Raw genomic sequence first — 13,158 nt, forward strand, 5'->3', positions numbered from 1 at the left:
TTCTGACAACAAACTATACATTTCTCACTAGAAATGTAATCAAAACTCATTTTAATGCAAAAACAAACTCAAGTTATTAATCTTTCCACAAAAAATGAGCGAATGTCGGCCATATTTTTTCTTCTCCCAGCTGGAATCTTGAAAGTCTTGTGACTAGGACGTAAAACAATAGAAAGCGTATAGGCAGAAGAAATGTAACAGTACCACAAAAAATGGCCATTAATGTACCTCCACTACGTTTTGCAGTGTGGACCAACGTAGTGGGGGTACATTTTCCCATGAGACTAGGTTGCCTACAGCCACAGAAGGAGGCACCGCCCAATCACTGACACTCTGGAGGAACACAGGTAAGTGACTACGATCATCTGACAGGAGATGATTATCCAAATGAGTCACTTACCTGGTTTAAAAGTTCAGTCCATCCTCTCAATTATAGGTAGGATCAGCTGATGCACTGCCAACGAGATGCCCTGAGCCGTCCCATTCTGCATCCCCGGAAAACATGCAGGCAGCCAATCCAGATCAAGGGAAAACAGATCAGGCAGGGATAGTTCCGAAATCCAGGGGTCTGTAGTCCGACAAGGGGATCCAATCCGCTGAGGAACAGATAGATCCTGGGTTCCAGGAATCCTCAGAGCATTTAGGCAGGTTCAAAGTGAGAACAGGTCAAGAAGCGTGCCCAGACAGACACACACAGATGCAGACAGGCAGGATCAGATGCCAGCGGGCAGGCTCAGTGATTGAGGGAGAGAGACAAGATGTGGTAACGGGATTTCTGCAGGGAACTTTAAACTGGTCTCCTCCCAGGAGCCATACCTGAAGGAATAAAACGGACGTTCTCCACATTCATAGCCAAAACCCTGAAGGCTAGGCAGAGAAGGACCAGGACACGATCAGAAGACGATCCTGGGCTATCTCTATAGTTATGCTGCTATAGGCTTAGATTTCTGGAGGACATAGGGATCCCTTTTTCATCATTTTGCTTCAGTCTATCTCTATTCTAACACTCTGCGGAATCTGTTAGTTCAATCTCTAATGTCATGCTCTCTCTGCTTTTTCTCATAGTAGCTTCGCCTCGTCTGTTGCTGTTTGGCTGTGACTCCATCCTTAGAGAAATATCAGCTGTGCTGCTGCTATCAATGCCTTTGTTTATAGATGCTGGAGATCGGCCTGTTTTTCAGTGTAGTCCTGTTTTTCTGACTGTGACTGACTGGATGTGCTCTCTTCATCCTCTGACATGAGAGGAAGCTCGGCGCTCGCCTGCCTGGCTGTGTGTTTCCTGGACGGGGCCACCTTTTACAGTTGCTTTTTGTATCTATGCTTGAACCCCAGTCGGCCTCCGCACATGGCCGTTTTTTTCCTTCTAAAGGGGAGTCTTTCCTCTCCACTGTCGCTACAAGCATGCTTAGTGTGAGGGATTGCCTTTGAGTCAATGAGTCGACGCAATCAACTGGTTTTTATAAGATAAAAATCTTTGAATCAATTTGACTGGATGATCTGGTGAACTGTAAAGTGCCTTGAGATGATGTGATGTGAATTGGCGCTATAGAAATAAACTGAATTGAATTTAATTTAACAAGACAGACATGAAAAGCCTCTCAATCCACTGGCCGGAAGGAACCAGGACATGAACATATGAGTTACTATACCATTTAATTTCCCTTTGGGATTAATAAAGTATGTTTAAATTTAACTGAGCTGAAATACATAAAAGCAGCTCAAAACATTTTGGGTTTGGGTTTGCTATCTTGGGTTACTATTAACTTTTTTTAGCTTGTTAACTCAACAGTCAAACACATGAGATGAATAATAAAAAAAACTGGTTACTTGGGAGTTGGGACTTATTTGACAGAAAATTGGAATAGTCACATTCTTTGAAGCACAAAGCTCCTTTAACATTACTACCATATGATTATCTTATTGCATATTTGTGAAGTAAATGATAATATAGGTGCCTTTATGATTGGTGGCCAGGTAGTGCAAAAATGACCAGCAGAACAAAGAAAGGAGAGCAGAAGAAAGATTATGGGAACATCCTGGCAGTGCTAAGAGCATACACTTAGACAATTCTCGCTAATCCACTATCAGCAATATTTGGCATCTCTCCAGACCTGAGCCTTTTGTGTTCCTTGAGACGATCTCTAGCTTTTTTCACCCTCCTGGCTTATCTTACTTAAGTGGAAATCCTGAACCCCACCCTCTCATGACCAGTGGGTGATAGAGGGTCTCCATGACCTAAAGCTGGAAAAACTTAGGTTTTCTCTTAAAAAATTAAGGCAAAATGATTCAAATTAGTTTACTTGTAAGTTTTATTGATATTTCTTTTTTTTTTGTTTTGTCCTGTTTCAGGGACTGGATCTTTGCTAAATGTGTGATGCATGGACCTGGATTAGGGCGTGTCCAGGTGATGGGGGTTGGGTTAGTGTGAAGAGAGAACAGCTTCCATTGTTTTACTGTTCTTCTTTTGTACTATGGCACTTGTTAATTTATTCGACCCTGTGTTTCTAGTGCAGTAGGAAAAAGGTATGAAACTCTGCAATTTGGTTAAATAAAGGAGATAGATGACAATGCGCTTAGTCTGCATTTTCTTATCTTTCTTTGCAAAGAGAGAACAAGACAATCGTAGCAACCTTTCAGGTTAATGTTCTGCCCTGTGATGATTAGAAAAAAGTTCCTTTCACTACCTAAACCCTGTGGGTTGGTGCTGTACAGGTCTCCATAAACAGTTAATCAAATCAAAAACAGACAATAGATGAAAATTATCAAATGTTATTAATAAACCCTGAGAAAGAGTCTAGCTTGTTATGAGAATGGCCTTGCAGCTGTGTTAGCTGAGTGAATACTTTCATAGATCAAATTATACATTTTATGAAAGGATTCTATATTTTCTAATAAATGCTGGGTTGTTTTAAATCCAACTGCTAGGTGAAACATGTTGGGTAATTCAATTGCTTCTTTTCATTGAATAAGGTATTCTGAAAACCCAGTTTGTTAGGTTATTTCAGTAACTCAGATCCCAGCTTCCAAAAACATACAATTGAATCATAGACATGATCCCTTCCAGATATCACCAAACCCCCCACCCCATCACAGAGGAACGAGGGACCTACCCGCTCCAGCCTGTAAACAATACCTCCTTAACGACCGACTCTTAACAATCATAGACAGGTTTCAGGTATTACAGGAGACAATCCCCTCCTTAACGGCAATCCTCCCCTTTAACGACCGACCCTCAGATTCATAGACAGGGTTCAGATATTACAGGCTAACGATGGAACCAAACGACCCATTCATCAGTTATCATTTGCATGTTTCCAAGCGATACAAGGCTTTGTCTATATAACACTCAAACTCACTGCGGATCCAGACATTTGAATTGAGAAAGCTTCCTGAAGAGGTGGCGAAACGTCTTCAAATCGTGGAAACCAAGTCCAGTGGATATTTTTTTGAATTTTTACGGAAAGTTATTTCAGTTGGGTATGGAGTTATCAGCTGTTGGGTTGTAATTTCTATAATGGTGTGTTGGTTTATTTGGATTGCCCAACACCTTGGGTTGATGTTCAATCATGTGCAACACAGCCCCACCCACTAACTGGACCTCAACAATATCTGATAACAGCGGACCAAAACCACTCAATTCAGCATGAAGTAGATTTACTATTGAAGATGTGTCTACACCTTGGAGCTTTCTCTCACCGGTTCTTTTTCCTGAAAAGAGATAACTCGGGACAAACTCTTTAAATAACACTTTATAACTTATATGTATTGAATAAACATGAGACATGAAAATAGATTTTGATAGAAATTGTAATCTTACTCAGATCAAAGAAGTTGCTTAGGGTTACAGAAGGCAGCTGCACACCCCCGGGCTCACCTCTCAGGAAGTGGCCCCAATAAACGGTTAAAGAGGCATTTTATACATCATCACATCATTACATCATAAATGTTAGCAGATGAGTAGACATCCATGGCTCCAGCCTTATCAAAATATTACACTTCGTTCTTTGCTGAAATACACCACTCTCATTCCATTTCCAAATCTTTGCCACGTACAGCATGAAGATTATAAATGTACGTCCGGACAGAGGAACTGTCTTAATTAGATAAACTATTGTGGAAAACATCAATCCTGACACACAACAGGCAGCTAATATTAAGGTATAATAAACTCACACATCATCAATGATAATTATCCTAACAAAGATAAAGTGCTTTTTATTTTATTTTTCTGTTTTAAATAACTGTTATATCTGTTCATTACTCTGTCTCTTTACTGTCCATGTAAGTCAGCCAAATGGACATTCTTATGTTAAAATATGAGAATTGTCAGAGAGGGTCTAGCATCAACGTATATGGTAATGCTGTGGTGTTGTATGAGAAGATGCTGACTAGGGGCGTTGGGGAAGGCACCCCCCTAGAAGCTCTCTGCCATTTTGCTGGTTCCAAAGCTATGGAAGTAAATTTGTGTCGCTGGGATTTGAATTAAAAATGCCACTGAAATTAAAATGTTGTATGTTTGTACTTACTGTTTCAGTGTTAAAATGTATTCAGAACACATTTTTGACCTAAAAAAAAAATTCATTGTCATTATTTCTACAAAGTTGAAATTTCATTTGTTATTTTCTCTTCAAGCTAAAAATTCACATTACTATTTCAAAGTGATTACATTTTCAATATTATTTTTCAGTTTAATTTTTGAGAGTTAAAAAAATGAGCATATAAAAAAAATTCAACCTTTCAAAATTCAAACTCAATATTTTCAGCCTCCTGAGATTAAACTGGCTCTGTTTCAGTGTCTTAAATTCGGCGTCGAAATTCAGTGTAAAAAGGGAAGGGTTACTTCAGGTCACAGACATTAGCAATGAATTGTGGTGTCCAGCTCCCAGCCAATCCCGTTACGTTTTCTTAGTCACGTGACATGACGCTTGTGGCGCTCATACTAAAGGAAAACCAGCATCACAGAGCCGGTTTATTACTTTCATTTTTCTGTAGTTGAGTTAGAGTTAGCTTGCATGACCGGCTCCGTGATGCTGGTTTTCCCAGCACAAGCGTCACGTGACTAAGAAAACGTAACGTAACCAGTGGTGATCAATACTAACATTTTTTTCACACCAGTTAATGCTTTATTTATATATCAAGCTTTATATAGTCATGGAAGGTATTGTGGAGGATGTTATTTTTCATGGTGGATCATTAAAGTTAGTGGTATGTCTAATTGTAAATCATTGTGGTGATATGTTCAAGTAAGGCTTTCCTATGTATTCGTCCCCATTTTCACTTACCGGTGGTGAGTCAGACACAGTGGAAAAATTGCAAATATGCTTTTGGAAAGTGAGCTTTTATGATTGTGCACAAGGAGAAATGGGCTTGTGCATGCTCTCGCACATGATTAATAGGTGTTCCCTCTTGGGAACAGTTACAGGATTGTGCTATGCATTTGTTTTTCAAAAGTTTCGGAAAATCCTCCACCACACCTATAAGATGCAAAATGTTCTTGTAAAGTGTAAAGTGTTTGTGAGGCACTGTTGAGTATAATTGATATGTGCTTCAAAAGGTTTTTTTTATGTTAAACTTGCACTATCTAAAGGATTGTAAGTGTGATGAGCTAGGTGCTGGACCCAGAATGCAGACAGCCCCGCCAGGAGATAGGAGCAATGATAGTTTATTTCTGTTCACAGGTAGACAGGGAAGACAGGTGTCTCTGGAAGCAGGGGCAGTTTAAGGAGGAAGGCAAGCTCTGCATCAGCTGGATATGTGGGAGGTGGGTGCTGTGGATTGGTAGCTGGAGACTGCTTTTGGAATCTGGGTAGACAGAGCACAGGTTAGATCAATATAAGAAATCCAAAAAAGCTGGAGCGATTATTTCCACCAGAGAAAGAAGTTGGCAGATCTTCCAACTAACCCATGACCATCAGGCAGAGAGCACACAGGAGGCCAGGCTTAAAATATTGCTCCAGATGAAGATCAGTCTCAGGTTTGTGCAGCCAGCTCCCCCAAAGCCACACCTTTCAGAGAGAGAAAACACAACCAAAACTGCACCCAAACAGGCTCAGACACCACAGTAAACCTGTATATAATATGTTCATTTTTTGAATTTGTTGTGAAATTATTGGGGTGAGAATATATTTAATCAAGAAAAAAAAATTTGAATTGCGATATTAATATGCAACAGCTATATTTTAGCATGTCAAATAACTACAAATTAACCCAACCTGCTGGGTTAAAAGAACCCAGCAGTGCAGTCAATGTGAGCCCTTGACTGGATTATATGAACAACCCAATCGGTCTCCGTCAGTCACGTGACATTTGTTGCTAAGACGCCATTTTTGGCGTAAAGGCGTAGTGTAAACAACCGCAGTATAGCTAAACGAAGGACTAAAGGATTGAGTTTGTCTCTCTGACTATATGGAAAAAAGTAAGCAGAATGTGAAATTACCGTAGGCTACGGTGTCATGCCAAGGTAGTTATCCCTGCGAAAATTTGTATCCCCTCGTCGGGCGCGCGCACGGAGTAGGAAGAACAACCCGAGTTAACTCCGCTTCGATTCCAACGTGCAGAACTTGAAATTTGAAAGGTTTTACGTACATGAAAGTTGAGCTTTACTGTTTTATTCTTTACTTCACATGTTATAGCAGAATATCGCCAGTGATATTGATCTAAAACTAATAATAAAACACAAACGTTTGCTTGAAAGCTGGTCACTGACAGCAGTGTCTACTCCTCCCTCTGAAAGCAAACAGATCCTTGTTCTTTTCCACACGTTCATTAAAAAAATCTCTCATTGTTTCACAGTGTCCAAATGTTCTCATCCCATTGAAAACTGTTGTAAACCATATACTTGTAATAAAAATGAAATAGAAAATGGAGTGCACGTGTAATCATTAAAAACTACTGTATATGCAGAAGGAAATAATTTTTTCCTCGTTGAAATTTGGTACTTAAATCTATATTTGTGTTTATAGTAACTTGCAATTTATCTATGTTGTACTATCCTTAATAAACAGTTTGTGTTCTAACATCAGCCATTTTATTTCATCCCATTTTGCCAGAACTGGCAATATGGGATGAAATAAAACCTGCTGTAATCTGTTCCCCCTGTCTAAATCAGGCAAAAAAGGCCCCAGCTTTTTCATTTTTGGCTTATAAGTATCTTTTATGATGACAATTTATTCCTGAAACTTTGGATGTGATGGACCTTTATTTCTTAAAGTTACAAGGAGGGAACAAATTATAGCAGGCCACCTGCTGTAATCTGTTCCCCCTGTCTAAATCAGACAAAAAAGGCCCCAGCTTTTTCATTTTTGGCATCATAAAAGATGCTTATAAGCCAAAAATGACAAATCTGGGACCTTTTTTGCCTGATTTAGACAGGGGGAACAGATTATAGCAGGTGGTCTGCTATAATCTGTCCCCCCCTTGTAACTTTAAGAAATAAAGGTCAATCAACTCCAAAGTTTCAGGGGTTAGTTGTCATCATAAAAGATACTTATAGCCAAAAATGAAAAAGCTGGGACCTTTTTTGTCTGATTTATACAGGGGGAACAGATTATAGCAGGTGGCCTGCTATAATTTGTTCCCCCCTTATAACTTTAAGAAATAAAGGTCAATCAACTCCAAAGTGTCAGGGGTTAGTTGTCATCATAAAAGATGTTTATAAGCCAAAATAAAAAAAAAGCTGGGGCCTTTTTTGTCTGATTTAGACAGGGGGGACAGATTATAGCAGGTGGTCTGCTATAATCTGTCCCCCCCTTGTAACTTTAAGAAATAAAGGTCAATCAACTCCAAAGTTTCAGGGGTTAGTTGTCATCATAAAAGATACTTATAGCCAAAAATGAAAAAGCTGGGACCTTTTTTGTCTGATTTATACAGGGGGAACAGATTATAGCAGGTGGCCTGCTATAATTTGTTCCCCCCTTATAACTTTAAGAAATAAAGGTCAATCAACTCCAAAGTGTCAGGGGTTAGTTGTCATCATAAAAGATGTTTATAAGCCAAAATTAAAAAAAAGCTGGGGCCTTTTTTGCCTGATTTAGACAGGGGGAACAGATTACAGCAGGTTTTATTTTATCCCATATTGCCAGTTCTGGCATATGGTCTTTAATGATTACACGTGCACTCCATTTTCTATTTCATTTTTATTGCAAGTATACAGTTTACAACAGTTTTCAATGGGATGAGAACATTTGGACACTGTGAAACAATGAGAGATTTTTTTAATGAACGTGTGGAAAAGAACAAGGATCTGTTTGCTTTCAGAGGGAGGAGTAGACACTGCTGTCAGCGACCAGCTTTCAAGCCAACGTTTGTGTTTTATTATTAGTTTTAGATCAATATCACTGGCGATATTCTGCTATAACATGTGAAGTAAAGAATAAAACAGTAAAGCTCAACTTTCATGCACGTAAAACCTTTCAAATTTCAAGTTCGGCACGTTGGAATTGAAGTGGAGTTAACTCGGGTTGTTCTTCCTACTCCATGCGCGATCCCGACGAGGGGATACAAATTTTCGCAGGGATAACTACCTTGGCAAGACACCGGGACTGGCAGCCTCTCACACAACACGATCGTGTCATTTCTGGTAAATAATTGTGCCGAAAGAACAGCCGCGTGTGGCTTATCTCGACTTTACACCTAATATGGTGGTTTTCCCACGATGCACCGCGCCCGAGGTAAACAATTGACGTCACCTGGCGGAGACCGATTGGGTTGTTTTTAACCACCACTTCTCAGTATGTTAGAAACAAAATTTTCCCCACCACATAAACTACTAGAAATGTAATAAAGGTAAACTTAAAAAATAGCTTGACTTTGATCTGTAGCTTCCAGCCTCTAGTCCCAGTTTTACCCCTTGTCAAAATGCCACAGCCCGATACTGATCATGAGGAGCTTCTCAGATCCCGTAGAGAGAGACTGGGCCTTTTCCAGCACTTATTACCAGAAGGTAGAAAACGAGTTAAGGCAGTCTTCTGGTCTAATTAGATTTAATTGAAACGCTCAGAAAGACATTATTCCAGAAGTATTCATCTGGGTCGAAAATAAATTAAATTATACTATGACGATCTTACCTTGTTATAATCTGTGTTAGTCTTACCCTTGTTGTGCTATTGTGATATATATTGCCTACCCCAGTAGGGGTGGTAATATTTTGTTTAATCAAATATTTGACTATCAAATGCTGTTTAATCAAATATTTGACTGTAAAGTATTCGAAGGTAAAATGTTCTTATAGCCACCTTTGTCCCTGTGCACCTGACCTCTACAGTAAGTAACCTGTTTCACCAGGGATAGCCTCGGGACTAACAGCCAGAGAACTTACCAAACTAAGGAAGGCATATGTGTCCCTCTATTTTGAATGTAGTATGATTAGCTCATTCATTAGTCAGTTCTGCTGATGTGCAATACGTCATCTGAACATTTACTGAGGCCGGACTTTGTCAGCCAATGTATTAAAAACCCAGATCACCAGTAAAGCTGCACATTAAGCATACAGTATGTGTGTGCAGAAGCCTTCGTTTTGTCTAATTTTTAGATTGTTGTTTTTCTTTATATATATCTGCAATTTGTGTTTAGGAAATGTCTGTATCAAAATCTATTTGAGTATAGAATTTTTGTTTTTTGTATTTATGATCTCAAAAGGTGCATTTTTTACCATTTATGGAGCTCACCATTATGTTGAATGTGTCCCAGTCTGAGTCTAACATGACATCAGCATTTCAGAACCAGAATCTTTTAAGGATAGCTCTAATATCAACTCTGTCTACAGTACCATCCTTTATTTTTCTCTACATTAATGGGACCATTCTTTTCACTTTGAGGAGTAAACCTGTGTTTCGTGACACATGTCGGTATGTGCTTCTGTACAACCTCCTTCTAGCAGACACTGTCCAGTTGGCACAGAGTCAGGTGCAGTTCTTACTGTCTGTTTGCAGAGTGAAACTGGTGTATTCGCTGTGCATTGTTCTTAGTATGCTTGCCAATCTCACAACTGGGATTTCTCCGCTAACACTGGTGGTAATGCCTTTAGAGAGATATGTGGCTGTGTGCTTCCCACTGAGGCACTCCTCTATCATCACCATCAGAAACACAACCGCAGTAATCATTGTAATCTGGGCTATCAGCTCAGTAAACAATCTCACTCGTGTTTTATTATTTTTAGAGTTTTCATCAGAAAAAATGGAGATTTGGCACATAAAAGATCTTTGTTCTAACATAGCCTTGGTTCTTGGTGCTCTAACTGCTGAATATGACAGAGCCTATACTTGTGCTGTGTTTGTCTCAGCTGGTGTTGCTGCAGCTTTCTCCTATGTTGGTGTCATTATAGCAGCCAGATCAGCCTCCACAGATAAAGCTTTAGCTCGTAAGGCCCGTTACACCCTGCTGCTGAATCTGGTTCAACTTGGCCTGAGTCTTTCCTCAACTATTAATAACCCACTCATCATTGCTCTTTCCAAAGTTTTATCAAGAGTGGCATTTTTATGGATTCAGAATGTATTTTATGTTTGTTTAATAATTTTCCCCAGATGTTTGAGCTCTCTCATTTATGGGCTCAGAGATCAGACCATCAGACCTGTTCTGCTGTATTATCTATTTTGCCGCCCTAAAGTTAAAGCCTAGCAGTTTTTTTTTCCTTTTTCTTTTTGAAGAATGACTTTACAGTGTATAAAATAATCTTAGACAATTGTTTTATAGATGCCAAATAACAACCAGTACCGTTTACTCACTATATTTTTTGTCAGGACTAATTTAAAATCTAAAACTGAGAATATCTCAGCTTTAAGGGGACTTTTTACTTTTTTAGAAGCTCAAACATTTATGTGAGTCCAACATCTCTGGGATATATATCAACTACCAAATATTTTGCATATATTAGTGTCTTTGTATATAGACTAGTATATTTGTGTTTTGTTTTTATTTAAATGTTAACAAATAAAGAAACATATCTTGAAAGCTCTAAAGAAAAGATGAGTCTTGATTTAATACTTCCAAACATTTCTTTTAAATGTTTTGAAACCAAATGAATGCGACTTAAGCACAATTAAGAAAAATTCAGGGAGAGGATGCAAAAGTTAGGAATGTACAGATTTTTTTTAGGGGTGACCCTCCTCTTGTGGTCTGCCCACGTTCGGTTCTATTCAGCAGATTTATCGAGGGCAGTCATGGCTCGGTTCCAGATGGTTCTGCAACAGTGGATGTGATGCTGAACAGAAGGCACCGCAGTGGCAGCCTCCTCAGCTGGGAAAAGGGGAGGCTGATAGCCAATAGAGGCCTTGAAAGGGGAGAGTCCTGTGGCAGCAGAAACATGGGCATTGTGGGCGTACTCAACCCACGGGAGATACTGGCTCCACTCAGTGGGATTGGAAACTGAAAGACATCTGAGGCTGGCCTCCAACTCCTGGTTCATCCGCTCAACTTGACCATTAGACTGGGGATGATAGCAGGAAGTGAGTGAGACCTTGGTCCCAAGGGCCGAACAAAAACCCTTCCAAACCTGTGAGATGAATTTAGGGCCTCGATCAGAGAGTAGGTCTTGAGGAATCCCATGGAGGCGGAAGACGTACTTGACCAGGAGTTGGGCTGTTTGAAAAGCTGTAGGGAGCTTCCTCAGTGACACTAGATGGCAGGCCTTGGAGAAACGGTCAATGACAGTGATAATGGTGGTCATCCCTTTAGAGGTGGGGAGTCCGGTGAAGAAGTCTATTGCAATGTGGGACCAGGGTCTTTTGGGAATGTGCAAGGGTTGAAGCAATCCAGTAGGGGGCTGATGAGAAGGCTTGTTCTGAGTGCAGGTCGGGCAGGCCAAAACAAACTCCATTACGTCCTTTAGTAAAGAGGGCCACCAAAAACGTCAACTTATGAGAGCCACGGTTCGACTGATACCTGGATGGGCAGAAAACTTGGAAGTGTGGAGCCAGTTAATTACTCGAGCATGAATGGATGTAGGAACAAAAACTCTGCTGGGGGGTCCAGTACCAGGGATCAGGCTCAGACTGTTGGGCCTGCTTGACAAGGTCCTTAATCTCCCAAGTGACTGTGGCTACTGAGCAGCTGGGAGGCAGGATGGGAGCAGCAAACCCCTCCGATTCGTCTGGGTAAACTGCCTAGAGGGAGCATCCGGTTTAACGTTCCGAGAGCCAGGATGAAATGAAATGGATAGATTAAACCGGGAGAAAAAAAGAGACCAGTGAGATTGCAGTGGGTTAAGTCTCTTGGCGGACTGAATGTATTACAGGTTTTTATGGTCGGTCCATTCCAGAACAGGGTGTGCAGCTCCTTCCAACCAATGTCTCCACTCCTCAAGAGCTAGCTTAATGGCTAAGAGCTCTCGGTCTCCAAAGTCATAGTTTCTCTCTGCTGGGGAAAGTCTGCGAGAGAAGGAAGCACACGGGTGTAACTTGTTATCAGTGTCTGAAATCTGGGAGAGGACGGCTCCAACACCTGAATCAGAGGCGTGAACCTCCACCACAAACTGCTTGGTGTTATCAGGCTGAATGACAACAGGAGCATTGGCAAAAAGGTGCTTGAGATGAACAAAGGCTGCCTCAGCCTCAAGGGACCAAACGAAAGGGACCTTAAAGGTATACTATGCAACCGGTGTTGATTTTCCAGCGAGGCTCCCCCCAGAGGGCGAAAGTAAAAGTGCACTGTCGTAAATATGCCCAGCTATTCTCCTGGTTTCTCCGTCAAGCCAGGCGCGGTTGTTTTGAGCTAAGTAGAGAGGTGAACGCAACGAATCACCATGTCTACTGCGGTAAGTGACTATTTTGTTGTTCTGTTTTCATACATTATTTGTTATGCATGTGTCTAAATAACAAAGATTGTAGTTAGCCAAATTGTCGTCGTAAAGCAAGACTGACTCTTGCGATGCACGAGACTTCTGAGCCTGTGGGTGCGGGCCGAGGGCTCCTGCAATTGCAAGTGCGGTATTTCCCTTACAGACCACCAGGGCGGCCGAGAAAACCTTTGTTCGACCTGAAATGACTCATTTAATCATCCAAAACGTTATGGAACACATTAATCAACTGAAAAATGTTGCATAGTATGCCTTTAATGGAAGTGAGAAACGTGAGGGGAAAAGCAGTTTGGCAGTAGTTTCGAATGAATCCACGATAGAAATTTGCAAACCCCAGAAATCTTTGAAGCTGTTTTCTGTACTTGGGT

The 13,158-nt window shown here is 40.6% G+C and overlaps 1 protein-coding gene across 1 annotated transcript; it reads left to right on the plus strand.

Annotated features, from left to right (window-relative positions):
- The first annotated feature begins 9,668 nt into the window (after positions 1-9,668).
- On the plus strand, positions 9,669-10,762 carry LOC119781148 (odorant receptor 131-2-like). The gene has a single exon (XM_038281529.1). It carries the CDS (start codon positions 9,670-9,672, stop codon positions 10,612-10,614), a length of 945 nt encoding a protein of 314 aa, XP_038137457.1. The 5' UTR covers position 9,669; the 3' UTR covers positions 10,615-10,762.
- The last annotated feature ends 2,396 nt before the right edge of the window (positions 10,763-13,158 follow it).

Source organism: Cyprinodon tularosa, unplaced genomic scaffold, assembly GCF_016077235.1.
Source record: "Cyprinodon tularosa strain WSP-4 unplaced genomic scaffold, ASM1607723v1 ctg172, whole genome shotgun sequence".
Taxonomy (NCBI): domain Eukaryota; kingdom Metazoa; phylum Chordata; class Actinopteri; order Cyprinodontiformes; family Cyprinodontidae; genus Cyprinodon; species Cyprinodon tularosa.